This window comes from Berghia stephanieae, chromosome 12, assembly GCF_034508935.2.
Source record: "Berghia stephanieae isolate SIO BIC M18660-M18661 chromosome 12, UCSD_Bste_1.3, whole genome shotgun sequence".
NCBI lineage: Eukaryota > Metazoa > Mollusca > Gastropoda > Nudibranchia > Aeolidiidae > Berghia > Berghia stephanieae.
The window spans coordinates 1,786,600-1,805,958 of record NC_088371.1 but is presented as its reverse complement, the minus strand read 5'-3'; the positions used below and the strand labels follow the sequence as shown (position 1 = coordinate 1,805,958).

Here is a 19,359-nt window from a genome sequence, read left to right as displayed (position 1 = left end):
CACTAAATGTGCTCACGGCGCTTTAGATGGAGTCCCTAAGAGTAACACTTGAACATATAAGACGAGACATGACGCCTGTTAGGCGATGGTATCTCTCTCTCTCTCTCTCTCTCTCTCTCTCTCTCTCTCTCTCTCTCTGTCTCTCTCTCTCACCCCTCTACCTATATAATATAATATCTCCACCCCCCCCTTCCACCCCCCTCCCCACCCCTCTCCACCCAATATTTACTTTACCATCCTGTTGTATCAATGGTACACAATCGACACCTAATAAAAGTTACTGACTGCCTAGCACACAATACATATCGACATTATATACATACCACGTTATTGATTTGGGAACACAAGCAGGTGGGGTCCTGGCCTGACACACCACAACAATGTCATCATGTTGTTTTACACATGTGTTACCTATTTACTCAATACTGAATGTAATTTAATACACGGTGAAACAATTGTTCCTGTAAAAATAATAATGATAATAATAATATAATAATAATAAATAATAATAATAATAATATAATATAATAATAATAATAATGATAATTAATAATAATAATAATAATATAATAATAATATATAATATAATAATACTAATAATAATAATAATAATAATAATAATAATATAATAATAATAATAATAATAATGATAATGATAATGATAATAATAATAATAATAATAATTAATAATAATAATAATAATAATATAATAATAATAATATTAATAATAAATAATACTACTACTACTACTAATAATAATAATAATAATAATAATAATAATATAATAATAATAATGATGATAATAATAATAATAATAATATAATAATAATAATAATAATAATAATAATAATAATGATAATGATGATGATAATAATAATAATAATAATATAATAATAATAATAATAATAATAATAATAATAATGATAATAAATAATAATAATAATAATAATATATATAATAATAATAATAATAATAATGATAATGATGATTATAATAATAATAATATAATAATACTAATAATAATAATAATAATATAATAATATTAATAATAATATAATAATAATAATAATAATAATAATAATAATAATAATTACCGTATAAAAAATGGTATATTATGAATGTATAGCCAACGTGAATTCTAACATGTGCGTCTATGTGGTCTAGTGGTATGACACTCACTTTCGGATCGGAAGGTCCTGGTTTTGAGCTCGCGCTCGGCGCATAGTTGAGTCCTTGGAAAAGCCTCTTTTCTCACATTCTCTCACCGTACTCAGGTGTAAAATGAGTACCTGGCCGTATACAGCGTTGTCTCTGTCCGAAAAGATTGTAATATTGCCTAACAAGCGTCATGTCATGTCCTACATGTTAAGTGTTGCTGCTAGCCAGGGACCCCTTGTAAAGCGCTTTGAGCACGTTTAGTCGATATTGCGCTACTAAAAGCCTATGTTTATGTTTGTTCAAGCCCCCCCCCCCCCCAATAAAAAACAAAACAAAAAAAAACAACAAACAATCAAACAAACCCAAAAGCAAATATCCCCCCCCCCCCCTCCCCCCCGCGCCCCCTTAAGAATAAAATACAAAACAAACAAACATAGAGGACAAAGGTAAACCAAAACCATCCCCCATCCCAGTTGGGTGGTATTCATGATCATACGGGTGCCCGGGGTTGGCCTCATTGGGATTTCAATCCACGAGGCGTCAGACCGTAGACAACGCATTAATGAGTCCATACTATGCTACATACAGTGAAACACTGTTAAACTGAAGTGAATGTAACTGATGTTATCTTTTATCAGGTTAGGCAATTTATTAATTTTGTTTGGTTTTTTTCTTTTGTATTTTTTTTAGTTTTTTTTTTTTTTTTTTTTTTTTTGTTGTTGAAAATCTTAATATGGTGACCGGACACCAGAATAGTTACAATCAAGGCAATTTGATTTTTCACTCTTATAAAATAAGTTCATGATTTTTGAGTTGTCTCCCTTACATCAGAAGCAATAAATCTTAATCTGAAACGTTAAAAAAGTTATGGCACACAATCGCGTACACTGGGAAGAGCACCAAACAAAAACACCGAAAAAAAAAACACAAAACAACAAAAACAAAACAAAACCAGAAGATATCAGAGTTCCATCAAGCAATTATTACAAACGTACATGGAAGTGAAAAGTTCGAGAAAAGACATTAGTGTCAGATAAAGATCAGAAACTGTCTAGATAGAAAAATGCAAGATATATTTTTAAAATTATTTTTTTTGGGGGGATAATCCCTCCTTGTCTTGCAGTTTGTAATTTACGTCTTTTCCTGTATATGCGACGTGTACATATATGCAGGTCTGACACCCAGACGCATTTATGGACCTAGTTTAACATTGTTGGATTGGACAATATTTTGTGTCATTTTTTAAAGATTTCCATTACAACAATGAGCCCATTGCAAATAAGTGTACGTTGTGTACATGACACCAAGAACCCAAGAATCATTTTAAAAAATGTGTTCTTTGATATTCATTTGGTCTTGTAAACAGTCACCTGAAAGCACTACGTCAGTAAATCCATTAAAATCCATCGTTTATATAATGGCGCTTTCTGATTGTTGATGGCTTATCTATTCATTCATCATTCATTCATTCATTCATTCATTCATTCATTCATTCATTCATTCATTCATTGTATTCATTTTCTAATTCTTTGATTATTTTTCGTTTAGTTTTTTTTTAATTTATTCAATTGATTTATAAATTTTTAACAATAAGAAGGGGTAAAAAATGATAACACTTGGAGTTGTTGTCTTATAACCAATTCTTTCCGTTTAACCGTTTTCGATTTCACCGGTTTAGACTGTGTACACGTGCCTATGTGGTCGGTCATCCGTTACTTACAAGAATACAATATGAAATTGGCACGACTGTCGTCCTATGGAAAAATACATATTTTAAATTTTGGACAGAAAAATCGTCCTTCAAATATCGATCGATTTAAATGACCCTCATCTTGAAAAAAATCTCAAACCTGAGACTTTGAGAAGTCCCAGCTTTGAGAATATTTTCTAAGATTAGGATCATTTCAATCGATCGATATTTGAAGGACGAGTTTTCTAGCCAAAATTTTAATTACTAGTTTAGTCATAGTTCGTCACATTACCCAGTGTTACATATACGACACGTTTTTTGTCATTCATTGGCACTTTTTAAAAAAACAACTTTTCAAATGTCCCAAGTATTAACTATAAAATATTCCCCACCGTATCAAAGCGGTGTTGTGTGGGGATGAACTAAAATGCGAAAAATTGAATCTCTCGTCACAAAAATAAAACTTTTGAGTTCACTTTTCTTCGTGAACGTGAAGAATAAAATACAATTTCTGGCATTGCACAAACCCCGCAGTTGTATTGGTCAATGTTTTATTTATAGATTTACTTTTCGGGATCCGAACCATACCGTTTTGATACGATTGGTTACTGGTAATGAAACGATAACATTATTTTGATGACTCTGTATTCTGCCGTACTCTGAAAAAAATCATATTTTAAAATTTGGCCAGAAAACTCGTCCTTCAAATATCGATCGATTTAGATGACCCTCATCTTGGCAAAAACTCTCAAACCTGGGATATCAAGAAGACTTCGCGAAGTCCCAGGTTTGAGAGTTTGTTTTTTTTTTGCCATGATGAGGGTCATTTAAATCGATCGATATTTGAAGGACGAGTTTTCTGGTCAAATTTTAAAATATGGGTTTTTCCAGAGTACGACAGTGTTGATATGATGGTATTTTGACAAGAATAACTTTCAAAGTATCACAACTACAGGAATATTACAGATCTAACCAGTCGCTTGTTTTCACAGTCGGTGAGTCTTTTTCAGTTTTCAGTTTATTCCTTTTGATGCTATGCGTTTAGTTTTAAAAAACGCGTTACATCCGCCCGCTGGATATAGATAGTATGCAGATGACGTCACTCAGGCCTTTGTTATTGTTTTTGCCATCCGCGTTTGTGAGTTGTTCTCACTAAACTGTATTAACCAGACTATAAAAGTTCATGGTTACACAGAGTTTGTGTGTTGGTCCGTTATACTTCCGGATGGCAATGTTGTGACTCCTTGGCCAAGCGCATTCTATCTATAGATAGTATGCGCTTGGCTAAGAAGCTCATAACATTGCCATCCGGAAGTATAACAGACCAACACACAAAACTGTGTGTATCCATGAACGTTTATAGTCAGGTTAATACAGTTTATTGAGCATTACTCATAAACGCGGATGGCAAAAAACAATAACAAACACCCGAGTGACGTCAACTAAGAACTATCTATACTTATCCGAACCAGCGACCACCTGAGCTCTAGCCCTTCAAGAACTATCTATAGATGATTAGTTCTCACTAAATCATATTAATCCGACTATACACGTTAAAACCTTACCCACAGTTTTGTGTGTTGGTAGTTCATTATGGCTGGCGGATGTTATAAGTATTTTACCTGAACTCATAGCAGGTTTAGCCAGCCATTGTTATGAATAGTTGTCACTAAATTCCATCAGACTTTTAACGTTCAAAGTTAGGTATACACAGTTTTGTGTGTTGGTAGTTCATTGTGGCTGGCGGATGTTGTAAGTATTTTACCTGAACTCATAGCAGGTTTAGCCAGCCATTGTTATGAATAGTTGTCACTAAATTCTATCAGACTTTTAACGTTCAAAGTTAGGTATATACAGTTTTGTGTGTTGGTAGTTCATTGTGGCTGGCGGATGTTGTAAGTATTTTACCTGAACTCATAGCAGGTTTAGCCAGCCATTGTTATGAATAGTTGTCACTAAATTCCATCAGACTTTTAACGTTCAAAGTTAGGTATACACAGTTTTGTGTGTTGCGACGTTATATCCGGTTGATGGATGTTGTGCGTAATTTGGCTAAATTCACAGCATCAAGAGAAGATAAACAATACAGATGCGTCGTCAAATTTTAGTGGACCACCAGAATAAATCATTTTCCTTTCATTTTGTTTGTTTATTTGTTTGTTTGTTTTCATTTCACAGACACGATGAAGTGGGCTTTTAAAGAGGAACATTCGCTTGATGTCAGAGTGGCAGAGTCATCGAAAATCAGGAACAAGTACCCAGATAGAATACCGGTAAAGTTATAGATAGATAGATAGATAGATAGATAGATAGATAGATAGATAGATAGATAGATAGATAGATAGATAGATAGATGGATAGATACATAGATAAATAGAGAGATAGATAGATAGATAGATAGATAGATAGATAGATAGATAGATAGATAGATAGATAGATAGATAGATAGATAGATAGATAGATAGATAGATAGATAGATAGATAGATAGATAGATAGATAGTAGATAGAGATGGATGGATGGTAGATAGATAGATAGATAGATAGAGATAGATAGATAGATAGATAGATAGATAGATAGATAGATGTAGATAGATAGATAGATAGATAGATAGATAGATAGATAGATAGATTATTATTATTATTATTATTATTATTATTATTATTATTATTATTATTATCATTATCATTATAATATTCTACACAATTTGACTCAGGTCATAGTTGAGAGAGCCCCGCGTAGCACCATCCTTCCCATAGACAAGAGGAAGTTCCTGGTGCCCTCTGACCTTTCTGTAGCTCAATTCATGTACATAGTACGCAGGAGGATTAAGCTGCCACCCGATGATCCTCTGTTCGTGTTCGTCAACAAAGTTCTCCCGACCACCTCGTCTACGATGGGAGCTATTTATGAGGTAGAAGATTTTTGTTGTTGTTGTTGGGCTTAAATTGAGCTTTTATATAGCGCAATATCCACTAAACGTACTCAAAGCGCTTTACAAGAGGTCTCTGGCCAACAGCAACATTTAACATGTAGGACGGGATATGACGCCTATTAGGCGATATTACAATTTTTTTAGGACAGAGACAACGCTGTTAACGGCCGGGTACTCATTTTACACCTGGGTACGGTGAGAGAATGTGAGTAAAGAGTCTTCAATAAGGACTCAACTGTGCGCCGAGCGAGGCTCAAACCCAGGACCTTCCGATCCGAAAGCGAGTGTCATACCACATAGCCGCACTATGAGGTAGAAGATTTTATTTTTTTTGTTAATGCGGCTATGTGGTCTTGAGACTCGGCCTCGGATAGGGAGGTCTAGGATTCGAATCCCGCACTGAGCGGCTCGTCGTTGAATCCTAAGAAAATGCCCTTTACTCATATTTTCTCACTGCACTCAGATGTAAAATGAGTACCTGGCCGTTAACAGCGTTGTCTTTTTCGGAAAAAAATAAAATAAAATAAAGCATCGCCCTACAGGCGCCATGTCTCGTCCTACACATTAAATGTTGCTGCTGGCTATGGGCCCGTTGTAAAGCACTTGAGCACATTTAGTCGATATTGCCCTATATAAATGCTCATTTTTTTTTTAAATTTATGAGGTAGGATGTGTTGTTTAAAGTTTAAAAATCGTTATGTGCTATAATTGAAAATGAAAGCACAGTGGTCCTTCTTGACTTGTACTCTGCCTTCCACAACATCGACCAGAAACACAACATCGTAGTCGATTGATTCATAAAAGCTTTTCGAATTACAAGGAATTCATAGACTGGATATATTTGTCATTTTAATGGCAGATAGTAAGGATATAGAAAGGTAAATCTGAGACCAAGAATCTTAAATACGGATTACCTCGAAGCTCGGTATTAAGACCCATCCTTTTTATAGTATATTATACTCTGTCATTGACCACAAAAAAAAGCATAAAACATATATCTAAATGAGGAGTTCGTGCAAGTACATATTTTTATACATGAAGTTTATACAAGATTTAATGGATCTAAACGACGTGTTCATATATGCAGGTCTGATATCCAAACACAATTATGGGCCTAGTTTAAAATTGTTGTCATAGACAATATTTTGCGACATTTTAAAAAAGTTTCCCATTACAACAATGAGCCCATAATAAATTGGGTTATCAGACTTGCAAATGAGTGAACGTCTGATTTAAACCATGTTATTTATTTACCTTTCAATGAGTGAGGGCATTATGTCATAAATTGAATAAGAACAAACTAAATCTCAAAGATGAATAGACCAAAATGTCATCTAGAGCCACCCCGATATTACCAAGTCCTATTTTAAAATCGAATGCAAGTTAAACATTTAATTTGAGTTGTTGACGGATATTTCATTGTAAATTATTTAATCTGCATGACATAATCAGTCGGAAGGTGAACATTTTTGTATTTGCAATTTTTTCCCTTCATTTTCTGAAAGAATATGCTCCCCAGAGCATTTTAATCTTTATTTGAAGTAAATCGGGTGATTTTTCATGGTATGTATGGAAAAGGTATCCAGCAACTCTTCTCAAATTTCATACTCTTTCTACTTGACTAGCTGTAAAAAATATTTAGAAGTGAAATTAAGCTTTGATATTTCCCGAAGATGTACAAAAAGGGTTGAATTTAATCATTTATGACAATAATTCATTTTTGATTTTAAAAATTGACCTTTAACTAAACTTGGCAATATGTCAGTTCAAACCTTTTTATCATCCGACTGATTATGTCATTCACGGGAACTTTACTTTTTTCAGGAACACAAGGACGAGGATGGTTTCTTGTATGTGGCCTACAGTGGGGACAACACGTTTGGGTTCCAGTCTATGTCTACATAATGTGTATCATTCCTACAGTGGGGACAACACGTTTGGGTTCCAGTCTGTGTCTACATAATGTGTATCATTCCTACAGTGGGGACAACACGTTTGGGTTCCAGTCTATGTCTACATAATGTGTATCATTCCTACAGTGGGGACAACACGTTTGGGTTCCAGTCTGTGTCTACATAATGTGTATCATTCCTACAGTGGGGACAACACGTTTGGGTTCCAGTCTATGTCTACATAATGTGTATCATTCCTACAGTGGGGACAACACGTTTGGGTTCCAGTCTATGTCTACATAATGTGTATCATTGACAGTAACACTATAGCGCTTTTTTTTTAAATTGTTTTTTTTGTGTGTTTTGTTTTGTTTCTTTGGTTTTGTTTTTTGTTTTCGGGTTTGCTTGTTTTTTATTTATTTTTTTTTTTTGGGGGGGTGGGGGGGGGGGGGTCATCATTGTTATCATCATCATCATCATCATCATCATCATCATCATCATCATCATCATCATCATCATCATCATTATGATTTGTGATATATGAATAAAGTCAAAATAATGAACATTTCCCATTTCTTTTCATTTTTAGATACTGTTTTCTTTCTTTCTTTCTTTTTCTTCTTTTTTTTTTCTTCTTTTTCTTTCTTCTTCTTCTTCTTCTTCTTCTTCTTCTTCTTCTTCTTCTTCTTCTTCTTCTTCTTCTTCTTCTTCTTCTTCTTCTTCTTCTTCTTCTTCTTCTTCTCCTTCTTCTTCTTTTCTTCTTCTTCTTCTTCTTCTTCTTCTTCTTCTTCTTCTTCTTCTTCTTCTTCTTCTTCTTCTTCTTCTTCTTCTTCTTCTTCTTCTTCTTCTTCTTCTTCTTATTATTATTATTATTATTATTATTATCATCATCATCATCATCATCATCATCATCATCATCATCATCATCATCATCATCATCATCATCATCATCATCATCATCATTATTATTATTATTATTATTATTATTATTATTATTATTATTATTATTATTATTATTATTATTATTATTATTATTATCATTATTATCATTACTGGTATAATGATGATGATGATGATGATGATGATGATGAGGATGATGGTGATGATAATAATAATAATAATAATAATAATAATAATAATAATAATAATAATAATAATAATAATAATAATAATAATAATAATAATAATAATAATAATAATAATAACAATGGTAATAATGATACTAAAACTAATGATAATAATGATACTAATAATAACAACTTGAATGACCAACACAAGACCGGAAATAATCATAGAAATTGAGAGTGTCCGCCTTTTTGAGAAAACAAAATAAAAACAAACAAACATACAAAAACAAAAGCAAAAGACAACAAATGCAATATCCATTAAACGTGCTCAAAGCGCTTTCCAAGGGTCCCAAGCCAAAAGCAACACTTAATAGGTAGGACGAGGCATTGCGCCTACATTTCTTTTCTATTTCGACATACAACGCAAATGCCAGCCAGTACTCATTATACACTTGAGTGCGGTGAAAGAATTTGATAAAAGAGATTTTTTCTCCCAAGAACTCTACTCTACGCCACCACAGTGGGACTCACACCGGGGATTTTAAGTAATAAATTATAGATAGAATGAAGTTGACGTCATTCATGTCTTTGTTATTGTTTTTTGCTATCCACGTTTATGAGTAATTTTGTGTAGATGGCAATGTTGTGAGCTTCTTAGCCAAGCGCATACTATCTATAAAAATCAAATTCCCTTTATTCATCCCAAAGGGGAAACTTGTCTCTAGGGTCTATTCCAAGGGAAGACTGAAATAACCCAGGCGTCATCCGCAGTGCAACGCCGCAAATTGAGCTAAGGCGAGGTGACTTGCTCAAGGCCAACAGCGCAACGGCGGGTGATCGAACAGTACCTTTCGGGTACACAGCTAAGACCGTTCCGCTGAGCCACGCTGCCCCCAAGTATGGGTCCGAAATCCAAAAGCGGGCGTCAGACTACCATTTGTATAGTAAAATAAAGGGAGTAAAAATAACTCTTGTAAAAGATACAAAACAAAGTAAATGACGTTTCGGTCTTTGACCTTCTTTATGTAAACAAGAAAAGGAAATATGGTATATTACATTGGCGTCATAGTTAAAACATAATAGGTAAAAATGTGTGTGTGTGTGTTGTGTGTGTGTGTGTGTGTGTTGTGCGTGCGTGCGTGCAAGGGAAGGAGAGAGAGAGAGAGAGAGAGAGAGAGAGAGAGAGAGAGAGAGATAGATTGCATCACACACACACAAACACACATACACACACCACACACACACATATAATTTTTATGGATGCGTTTGTAATTTTGTAATAAAATTTGCAATGCGCGAAAACTGTTGTAGGCGTCTCTATCATCAAGAGAAAGTGACAAGACTTAAAATTACATGAAATGCATTGTCAATTTTATTTACATTACATCCTTCCTCGTCGGCCTCTTGTGGACACCTTAAAAAAATGAAAATAGAAAATAAACAAAATAAACATGTAATCGTAAGTGTTTCAGTTTCACTTATATTGTATTAGGCCTAGTCAACATTGGAAAATCACTCCTGGACTGGTGGATTGTAGAGCTTCCCTCTCTCGGCCAGGCGGAATTGTCGTAACAATAGGGTTGTAGGTTCTAGCCCCCATCGCCGCGAAGTAATTAATTACTATCGTATCGTTTAAGAGCTAATAGGTTCTAAAAACTAGTGCGGGGCGGTCCTTGGCAAGCTTAAGGACCACGGTCCTACGGTCCTTGGGAAATGAAGACCGCAAGGACCGGTCTCTAGACCGGTCTCTAGACCGGTCTCTAGACCGGTCCGTTCATTCTTGAACCGTTAAAGACCGCTACACGATGAAAACCGTGGCCTACAGGAGTAAAACACACGGAGTAGTCACACTCATTTCAAATTGTAACCTAATTAGAGAAGAGGGGTGATGCCTTCTTTATTTGCTCACCGTACTTCATTGTTACTTCGATAATTTAATAAAATTTGAAATTTATCCCCATTAACGGAGATAATGGCATCGCCCAAGGCGTTGATCGAGTTGTTCGTGGCGTTGATACACACACGCAACTCCTACCCCCCTCCCCCCCCCCCCCCACACACACACACATTAGAGGGCAGCGAGCATTGAAGAGTAAGAGAGAGACGTGAAGTTATAATAAGGGGGTGGATGAGGTGATAAGAGGGGTCGATGGTGACTTTTCGCCAGATCTAACAAACTCAGCTACCCATTCATTGCTGAGTAGACAGGGATTCAGAAAAAATCGACTGCACCCGGGATCGATCTCTGGCCCTTTGCGTATAAAGAGAGTGCTCTATCAACTGAGCTATCGGGGTCCCCAAATATTCTATTGGACCTTTTAAAAATACAGACGTTATAACTGGTTTTTTTGGACGGAAGAAACTAATGAAACTCATATTACTTGATTAGTTAAAACACCAAACGAAATTTTAATATTATTGTATTATTTTAAATGACAACAATGCGATAGAAAGGAGTGGCGACAAGAGATGGACAAAAGAAAACAAAAAATCAGACTTGCAACTTGCTAGGTTCGACACACACACACACACACACACACACACACACACACACACACATCTTTAGTAGTCACATACATTTCAAACAATAACCCATTAGAGAAGAGGGGTCATGCCTTCATCATAGATCATTGTCATTGCGATCATTATGGTGTAGTAAATTTTGAAATTTACCCCGTATAATGGAATCGTCCAAGGCGTGCGCCTCCTGTTCCCCCCATCTCACACACGAAAGGGCGGTTTGCGGAGTGGAGGGAGTGGTCGTCTGCCTCTATGGTCGTCTGTGTCGTTTAGTGTATGGCAAAGGGGGGTGGGTGCGATTAATTAAGTGGGATGGGTGGTGATTGGTGGAAGATAGGCAAAGGACCGAGGCAACGAATCGCTGGGGAAGTAGTATGGCGCGAGACCGTTGAAAGGTGATAAGAAGTGAGGACCGCCGGCGGTCTTCCTCTTTGGGACTGGACCACGGTTCACAGCTAAAAGACCGTGGGACCGGTCCTCGGTCCGGTCCTCAGCGCGGCACTACTAAAAACCTGTAAATTCTCTGTGTACGTTTTATGCATAGATGAAATTTATCAATTTTATAAATAGTATTCAATGTCAAGTAATTGATAACATTGAGAATTAAATATCTAAATACATAGATAAGTGTCATATTCAATATTCGTAGTATAATTTACTCTAGAGAGTTCCAAATACTATTCTCTATTGTCTTCTGGCACTCTTCTATTTACTTCATTTCTTGTTACAATCAACAGTCACTTTTTCTTTTCTGATCCAAATCACAGCCCAAGCTGGCCAGAGGGGAAACGCCTACCGCCAACCGCCAATCGCGACGCGGTGCGGAACTGCGTCTACTGTTTACTGCCGTGTTCCCATAGCCGCCATTTTTTATCGCTTACACTTCGCGATTTTCCACTGTTTACCAATAAAATATAAGTTAATCACTTTCTTTACACGTTTAACACCAACCATGAAAGGAATTGTTAACTATGAAGATCAAAAAAAGTTCATCGACCTAGTCAGGCAATACCCGCCACTCTACGATCCATCGGCTAAATGCTCCGTGCAAGCAACCGCCGATATTTGGGCGAAGATCACGGATAAGATGAAAATCCCCTCCATGCACGGTAAGAAAGAAGGCAGAAATCAGATTGATAGACCATGAATACGGTGTGTTTTTATTTAATAATATAAATAACTATTCATTCTTTCTTTCGCATCATGGGATTGTCTTTTCTATCCATTTCACCATTTCAACCCCCTTGGTTTTAGTTGGTGACTGGATAATCGCGAGCGCCGAACTCGAACGCCTCTTCAGTCAGTCTCAGTCTCAATGTTGAGGCCGAGGCTCATTGATCATTGATGGAACGCGGAATGCTCACCAGTACTGCCCATCAAAGCAATGGTAACCAACACACATAGGCTAATTGTAGTAAACTTTAAAAAGTTAATAGTCGATTTATTGATTGTAGTTCACATTTTCAAACGTTTACAGTCGATTTAATGAAATACGTTAACATCTCAATTTATGTCATTATTATTTTTAGATTACACTTCTTATAGAGTACAAGTCGCAAGGTAACTTATAATTTTATGTGTTGGTCTCGATTGCTTTAACAGTTCGATCAAGAACTGATGAGTTTTATTTGACCATATTTACATATCAGTCAGATAAAAGGTAAAATTCATCACCTTTTCGGCAATCTAAAATCAATGATAAATAATATACAATGTGGCTACATCAATCGCACTCATTCAATTGTTTTCTGTTTCCTATCAGTTGTGAGTTTTGTTCACGCAATTCTAGAAGTAGCCATGCCCTTTGACATATTGTTTTTATGCGAGTTTTCAGTAAGTGAACGGACACATCTAAGGGACATAACCATGCAAATGCATTCCCATTATAATATAAGTAAATATTGGCATTTGCGCTTAGCTTTTTTTTACAGCAGGACCAAGCAAGATTAACCAACGAGTATCCCGGTTGTCATCTCTCTCTCTCTCTCTCTCTCTCTCTCTCTCTCTCTCTCTCTCTCTCTCTCTTTCTTTCTCTCTCTCTCTCTCTCTCTCTCTCTCTCTCTCTCTCTCTCTCTCTCTCTCTCTCTATATATATATATATATATATATATATAAATATAAATATATATATATATATATATATATATATATATATATATATATATATATATATATATATATATATATATATCTCACCCCCCCCTCCCTCCTCCCCTCTCTCTCCACAAAAAAGCGTTATGATAGACCTTCAAGTTAAATTTAGATGTTATGTAAAGCTCCGTAATCATTTTCATTTATTATTTCAGGAGATAAATTTTGCTGGGTTTAGCTATTTTCAAATGCATTCATTCTTTAATTTTAAATGTACAGTAGAAAATTAGTTGAATAGAATTTAAAAGTGAGTTTTAATGTTAACTTAATTAATGACAGTAAATAGCTGGGCTCTTTAACATGGTGCATTGTTGCTACTGCAATGCAATTGATTGATTTTAAAAATAAGTTTTAAATACCCCAAGTTTTCAGTATTTATTTGTATTTTCATTAAATTACAGTTTTCATGCTTATTATTCTTATTCTTATTCTTATTCTTATTCTTATTCTTATTATTTTAAATATTGTATTTTTAAAATTATTATTATTTGTTGTTATTATTATCATTATTATTATTCTTTTTTACTATTATTATCATCATCATCATCACCATTATTATTATTATTATTATTATTATTATTATTATTATTATTATTATTATTATTATTATTATTATTATTATCATCATTATTGTTATTATTATTACTGATGTTTTAGCCATGGATGATTACCAAAAGAAATTTATTCCTTTATTATTATAAATGTTAGAATAATAAATGTTATAGTTATTGGCCTAAAATGAATTATGATTGTTTTACATTTGTTGGTGGCTTGGAAAAAAAAGGAGGGGGGGGGGGGTGTCTCAGTAATGTGCACGTAAACAAATTTGGAGGAAAGAATTTTACATTGATAATATAAGAATCTCTTTGTTTCTGCAGTTGCTCTTTGGAAAACCAAATGGAAATGTCTGCGAGATACGTTTGTCAAGAAATTCAAAGAAATCAAGATGGCAGAGGCAATGGAAAATGAAAGCAATACTCGACGGGGAAAATCAAAATCAAAAAAGTCCAAGCGTCTGGATGCGGATGAGATCATAAGCAGGGCCAAATATTGGAGATTCTTCAAACACATGATGTTTTTAGAAAAGTTTATAGTCAGGACCAATGTCAGTAGGTAAGTGGAAAACACTGTGAGTTGTGCTTTAAGATGATGATTGCATGTTGTGGTGTTTTCCTCTTAGGTATTTCATAAACACATAAGATGGATATTGAGGAGTGCCAGTGACTTCTGTCTTCTGCCAGCTTCCGGAACTCACCCCGGTCCAACCGAAGGATGTCATCTCTCTCTCCACCGATCTTCTCCAAGTTTCCAGTGGTTTTCCTCAATTGGCTTTTTCTTCATTATGGATTTTTTTTTTTTTGGCGAATGTTACCAAAATGACTGCACAGCCTCATTTACACCCAGAGAGCCCAAGTTCAAGCCCAGCTATTAGTTTAGTACATGACGTAACTGTGGGCCATGGTTTAGCATCATCATTCGTTACTCCTTTAGCAAGAACCTTTGCCCCTATTACTTATTATACAGCACTGCTTTAAGGCTTGCACCTGATCTTTCTCAGTCTTCTATTGAGCCTAAAGAAAAATTTCTTCCCAAAGAAGAGAAAAGGGAATTTATTTATTTATGTATTTGATGATAATTATTACCTATTTTAAAAAAAATTAAATTCCCTTTATTCATCCCCTTGGGGAAATTTGTCACTAGGGTCTAGTCTGGAATAACCCAGGCGTCATGGCAGTGCATCACCGCAATTGAAATGCAGATTGAGAAAGTTTTATAATCTTTATATCTCTTATTCTCTCTTTCAGCAACACAATCCCCAATAAAGACGAGAGTGAGTACCAACACTACACTATCGTAAAAAGTGAAGACTACACAGAGGGGGATTTTGCAGAGGAAGGGGGAGAGGAAGAGGGTTACACATTTGAGTAAGTAATTTATCTATCTACCACTATAATGACAAACTGCTACATGACCCCATAGTGGTGCCAATTACCTAGTATCTATAAATACATTCTTAACTTTATATTTATACATTTTTATGCATGCCACGTGTGTCAACGAATTTCTATTTTTATTATTGTAATTATAATTATTATTATTATTATTATTATTATTATTATTATTATTATTATTATTATTATTATTATTATTATTATTTATTATTATTATTATATTATTGTAATTATAATTATTATTATTATTATTATTATTATTATTATTATTATTATTATTATTATTATTATTATTATTATTATTTTTATCATTGTTATTATTATTATTATTATTATTTTTATGATGATTATTATTATTATTATTATTATTATTATTATTATTATTATTATTATTATTATTATTATTATTATTATTATTATTATTATTATTATTTTTATGATTATTATTATTATTATTATCATTATTATTATTACTATTATTATTATTATTATTATTATTATTATTATCAATATTGCCTGGGTGGGGATCCTGACTCCCATAGTGGGCAGGGAGGTACATACTGTGTCTTCTATCCCCTTATATCTGTTTTCCAACATGCTTTCTGTCTTTGTCTTGGAATGAGATTACTTGGTTTTGTCTTGGCCCTGGCCGGAGTCCTAGCTGGGAGGGAAACAGTCAAATGCATAGATATTTTTTTGGGAGATGATATTTTTTTCCTTGTAAATCATCTCTCTGTCATGTATTATCTTATTTATTTTTAATGTATAATGTAAGCATTTGAGTGTATTCCTCCTTGTTGGATTTTGTGCTTGTGTCCGGATGAGACTTATAGGTGATCTCAAACTAAGTACATTGAAGGTATGCTCTTGGAATCTACATCTGATCCCTATTTGTTCCTAGTTCCCCCTTTGTCTTACTTTCTCTTGGTTTCTTTAATTGTAATTCTAGAACTTTTTACTATCCCATTTTCTTCCTTTTTACTGGCGCTGATATGACCTTAATGTGTTGCAAGCGCCGTAAAACTCTTAAAAACAAAAAAACAATATCAATATTGCCATGTTTTTGCCCAAAAGTTGGCGTTAATTTTTTAAGCTTTCAACTCACTTTGACGACATAGAAATATGGCATGAAAAGAAATTAGATGTAATATCAAAATAAATAGGCTGGATCACAGAATTTATTATGGCACAAAAACAACTATGCTTTCTAATTGTGAGTCTCATTGAGGCATTTCTGTAACGACATTTGGATAAACAAAAAACAATAGTGAAGGACAGTTTTGTTTTTGTGGAGTTTTTTTGGGGTTTTTTTTAGCTCTGTGATAAAGCCAATCTGCTAATACTAATAATAGTAATAATTTAAAAAGTAGTTTTTCAGAGCCATTCGGCCCATGGAGCCAGAGTTTATCCCAGTTTCTATAGCGCGAAACGGACAATAGCAATTGCCTGCTATCCTTTGGATAGGACACTAGTCTATCGCAAAGTATCTTCTGCCAAATCTAACAGACTCAGCTACCCATTCACTGCTGGGTGGACAGGACGTCAGAAAAAATTCTCGACTGCACCTGGGATCGATCTCGTTCCCTTTGCATGTGAAGCGAGTGATCTACCAACTGAGCTATCAGGACCCCCTCTTTATTATTGTGGGACATGGGCCTAAAGGACAACAATAATAAAAAATAAACCCTGTAATTATTTTCTATCGTCAAAATGCAATAAATAAAAGATATGTTTTATTGAATGTTGTATCATTATTTCAGGAATCATGAAGAAGAGAATTCGTTGGATGTGGAGGAAATCGCATCAGATAGAATACATCAAAATCATAACAAAAACAATAACAATAATGACGTAGACGTTATATCTGACCTGGACATTGTGAGTGAAAATGAACATTGTGATTGGAATATGGGGGCGAGTAACTCTCGCAGTTTTTTCATGTCGTGTGCCTACAGACTGGACAAGCTTCCACAGAAAGTCCAGTCGTATTTGCAGTTACAAATCGCCCAGTTGTTTTTCAATGCCGAGAATCCTGATGTTCCTCCTGTAACGATAATGCCACTACCTTCTCTCCCACCGCCCTCTAAGAATCACAAGTCATAATTTGTTATTTAGTAAACCCAAGACTTCCAGAAGCTGTGGTGTGTAGATTTATTGAATACTTGTGTGACTAGCTGAGAAAACCCGGAAAGATGCGCAAAATTCCTAAATTGACTTATGTATGCACTGGTGTAGACCACATCTTTCTGATTATTTACCACTTTACATTTTATTCCTACTTCTATTAGAACCCAAGTTAGGAATTTTTTTCTGAATAAAATTTGTTGCTATGGGAAACACTTTATCTTCGATTTTGGCTCATATTTCAATTCGAAGCTTGCCGCATCTTCCCGGGTTTTCTCAGCCAGCCTCACATATATGTATATATATATGGAAAAGATAAATATCAAAGAATCTCCAAACTGCTCCTCAGCCAATTTTGATACAAAAAGATGTCCAATGAGTCGTTTATGGCCTCACTTTTATAGAATTGATTTTAATATTTATTTATGCAATGGCCGATCACCGTTGTGAGTCTGAAGCTTTCCTGGTATGATTTTAGAATTTGTTTTATCCATTTTTTAAAAAATAATTTTTTGTCAAGTCATTTATGTTTTGTTTAACACAATTTTGATGAGGTCATTACAAAGTGATCAGGACACTTTATTATTATTATAATTATTATTATTATTATTATTACTATTATTATTATTATTATTATTATTATTATTATTATTATTATTATTATTATTATTGTTCAGTTTCAGTTATAGCACACGGTGATAAGGAGCTGCCAACTAACATTTTTTTAAACAGGGATTTTCCCATTTGCAGATGTTTTTTAAAAAATTAAATAAATCCAAGCAGGATTTATGACATCCTGTTTTGCCTTGATTTTTTTTCTAGATGATTGAGTAGTGTTTACGCAATATGAAATATGATGAATTGAAAGTGTTAGTCATAGCACTTTTCTATTGGACTTCAGTATAAACATGCATCACAATTTTAATATATTTACCGAATTCAGTATATTATTTTTAAAAATAAAAAAAGTAGTCCATTAGGCCCATGGAGCTGGAGTTTATCCCGGTTTCTATACTTGAAAAGACAATGACAATTTCTTGTTATCCTTTGGATAGGATGCTAGTCTATCGCAAAGTACTTTCCACCAGATCTAACAGACTCAGCTACTAATCACTGCTGGGTTGACAGGGGGGGGGGGGGGAAATCTCGACAGCACTGGGGCCGGGGATCGATTGTCCCTTTGCATGTGAAGCAAGTGCTCTACCAACTGACCTCTCGGGACCCCCATATATTTATTAAACCTCAGTATATATTTTCCAATCTCCTGCTAAACTGAAAATAGTAAGTAAATAACGTTTTTTTACTGGAGTTGAGCAATCAGACAGGGGTTGGTCAATGTGTTTGTGTCAAAGTTCAGTAAATATTTGCCTTCTGAATTGGCAACCCTGAATTTGGATTAAAATGTCTGATACTCAAGAGTCATGTAGGTTTGCTGTTATTAATAGCTATTCATGTAGTTTGTACATTACTTAAACTCGATTGTCTTTCAACAAAATATATATGTAGTAGTTATCATTGTCAGTATGCGACTTGTGTGTATGTGTGTGTGAATGCATGTTTAAGAGAGAGAGAGAGAGAGAGAGAGAGAGAGAGAGAGAGAGAGAGAGAGAGAGAGAGAGAATTTGAGAACAATTTGTGAATAAAGATTTAAACATTGTTTTGCTTCATTTGTTGGTTTTTTATATTTTTTTAAAGAAAAAAATTTTTCATTTTTGACGGAGATCATGTGTCATTATGAATATGAAACTTTTAGATACTTTCAGATCAGCTACGAGAAAACATACATTGTGTGCGACTTTGTGGTCTTAAAATAGACACTCATTTTCATAGCAGTAGGCTCCAGGTTCAAGCTTGCTTTTGAGCAGGTCACA

General features: G+C 34.4%; 2 protein-coding genes across 3 annotated transcripts; both read left to right on the top strand.

Annotated features, from left to right (window-relative positions):
• The first annotated feature begins 3,739 nt into the window (after positions 1-3,739).
• On the top strand, positions 3,740-8,237 carry LOC144957717 (gamma-aminobutyric acid receptor-associated protein-like 2). The gene is made up of 4 exons (XM_078889100.1): positions 3,740-3,843; positions 5,027-5,121; positions 5,564-5,761; positions 7,607-8,237. Exons 2-4 carry the CDS (start codon positions 5,032-5,034, stop codon positions 7,685-7,687), a joined length of 369 nt encoding a protein of 122 aa, XP_078745226.1. The 5' UTR covers positions 3,740-3,843; positions 5,027-5,031; the 3' UTR covers positions 7,688-8,237.
• Positions 8,238-12,044: 3,807 nt separating this feature from the next.
• Positions 12,045-19,144, top strand: LOC144957957 (uncharacterized). 2 transcript variants are annotated; one of them, XM_078889515.1, is made up of 4 exons: positions 12,045-12,370; positions 14,291-14,525; positions 15,218-15,337; positions 17,125-19,144. In XM_078889515.1, exons 1-4 carry the CDS (start codon positions 12,214-12,216, stop codon positions 17,465-17,467), a joined length of 855 nt encoding a protein of 284 aa, XP_078745641.1. In that variant the 5' UTR covers positions 12,045-12,213; the 3' UTR covers positions 17,468-19,144. The 2 variants fall into 2 exon arrangements, with proteins under 2 accessions (XP_078745641.1, XP_078745642.1); XM_078889516.1 differs by lacking the exon at positions 12,045-12,370 and adding an exon at positions 12,430-12,648.
• The last annotated feature ends 215 nt before the right edge of the window (positions 19,145-19,359 follow it).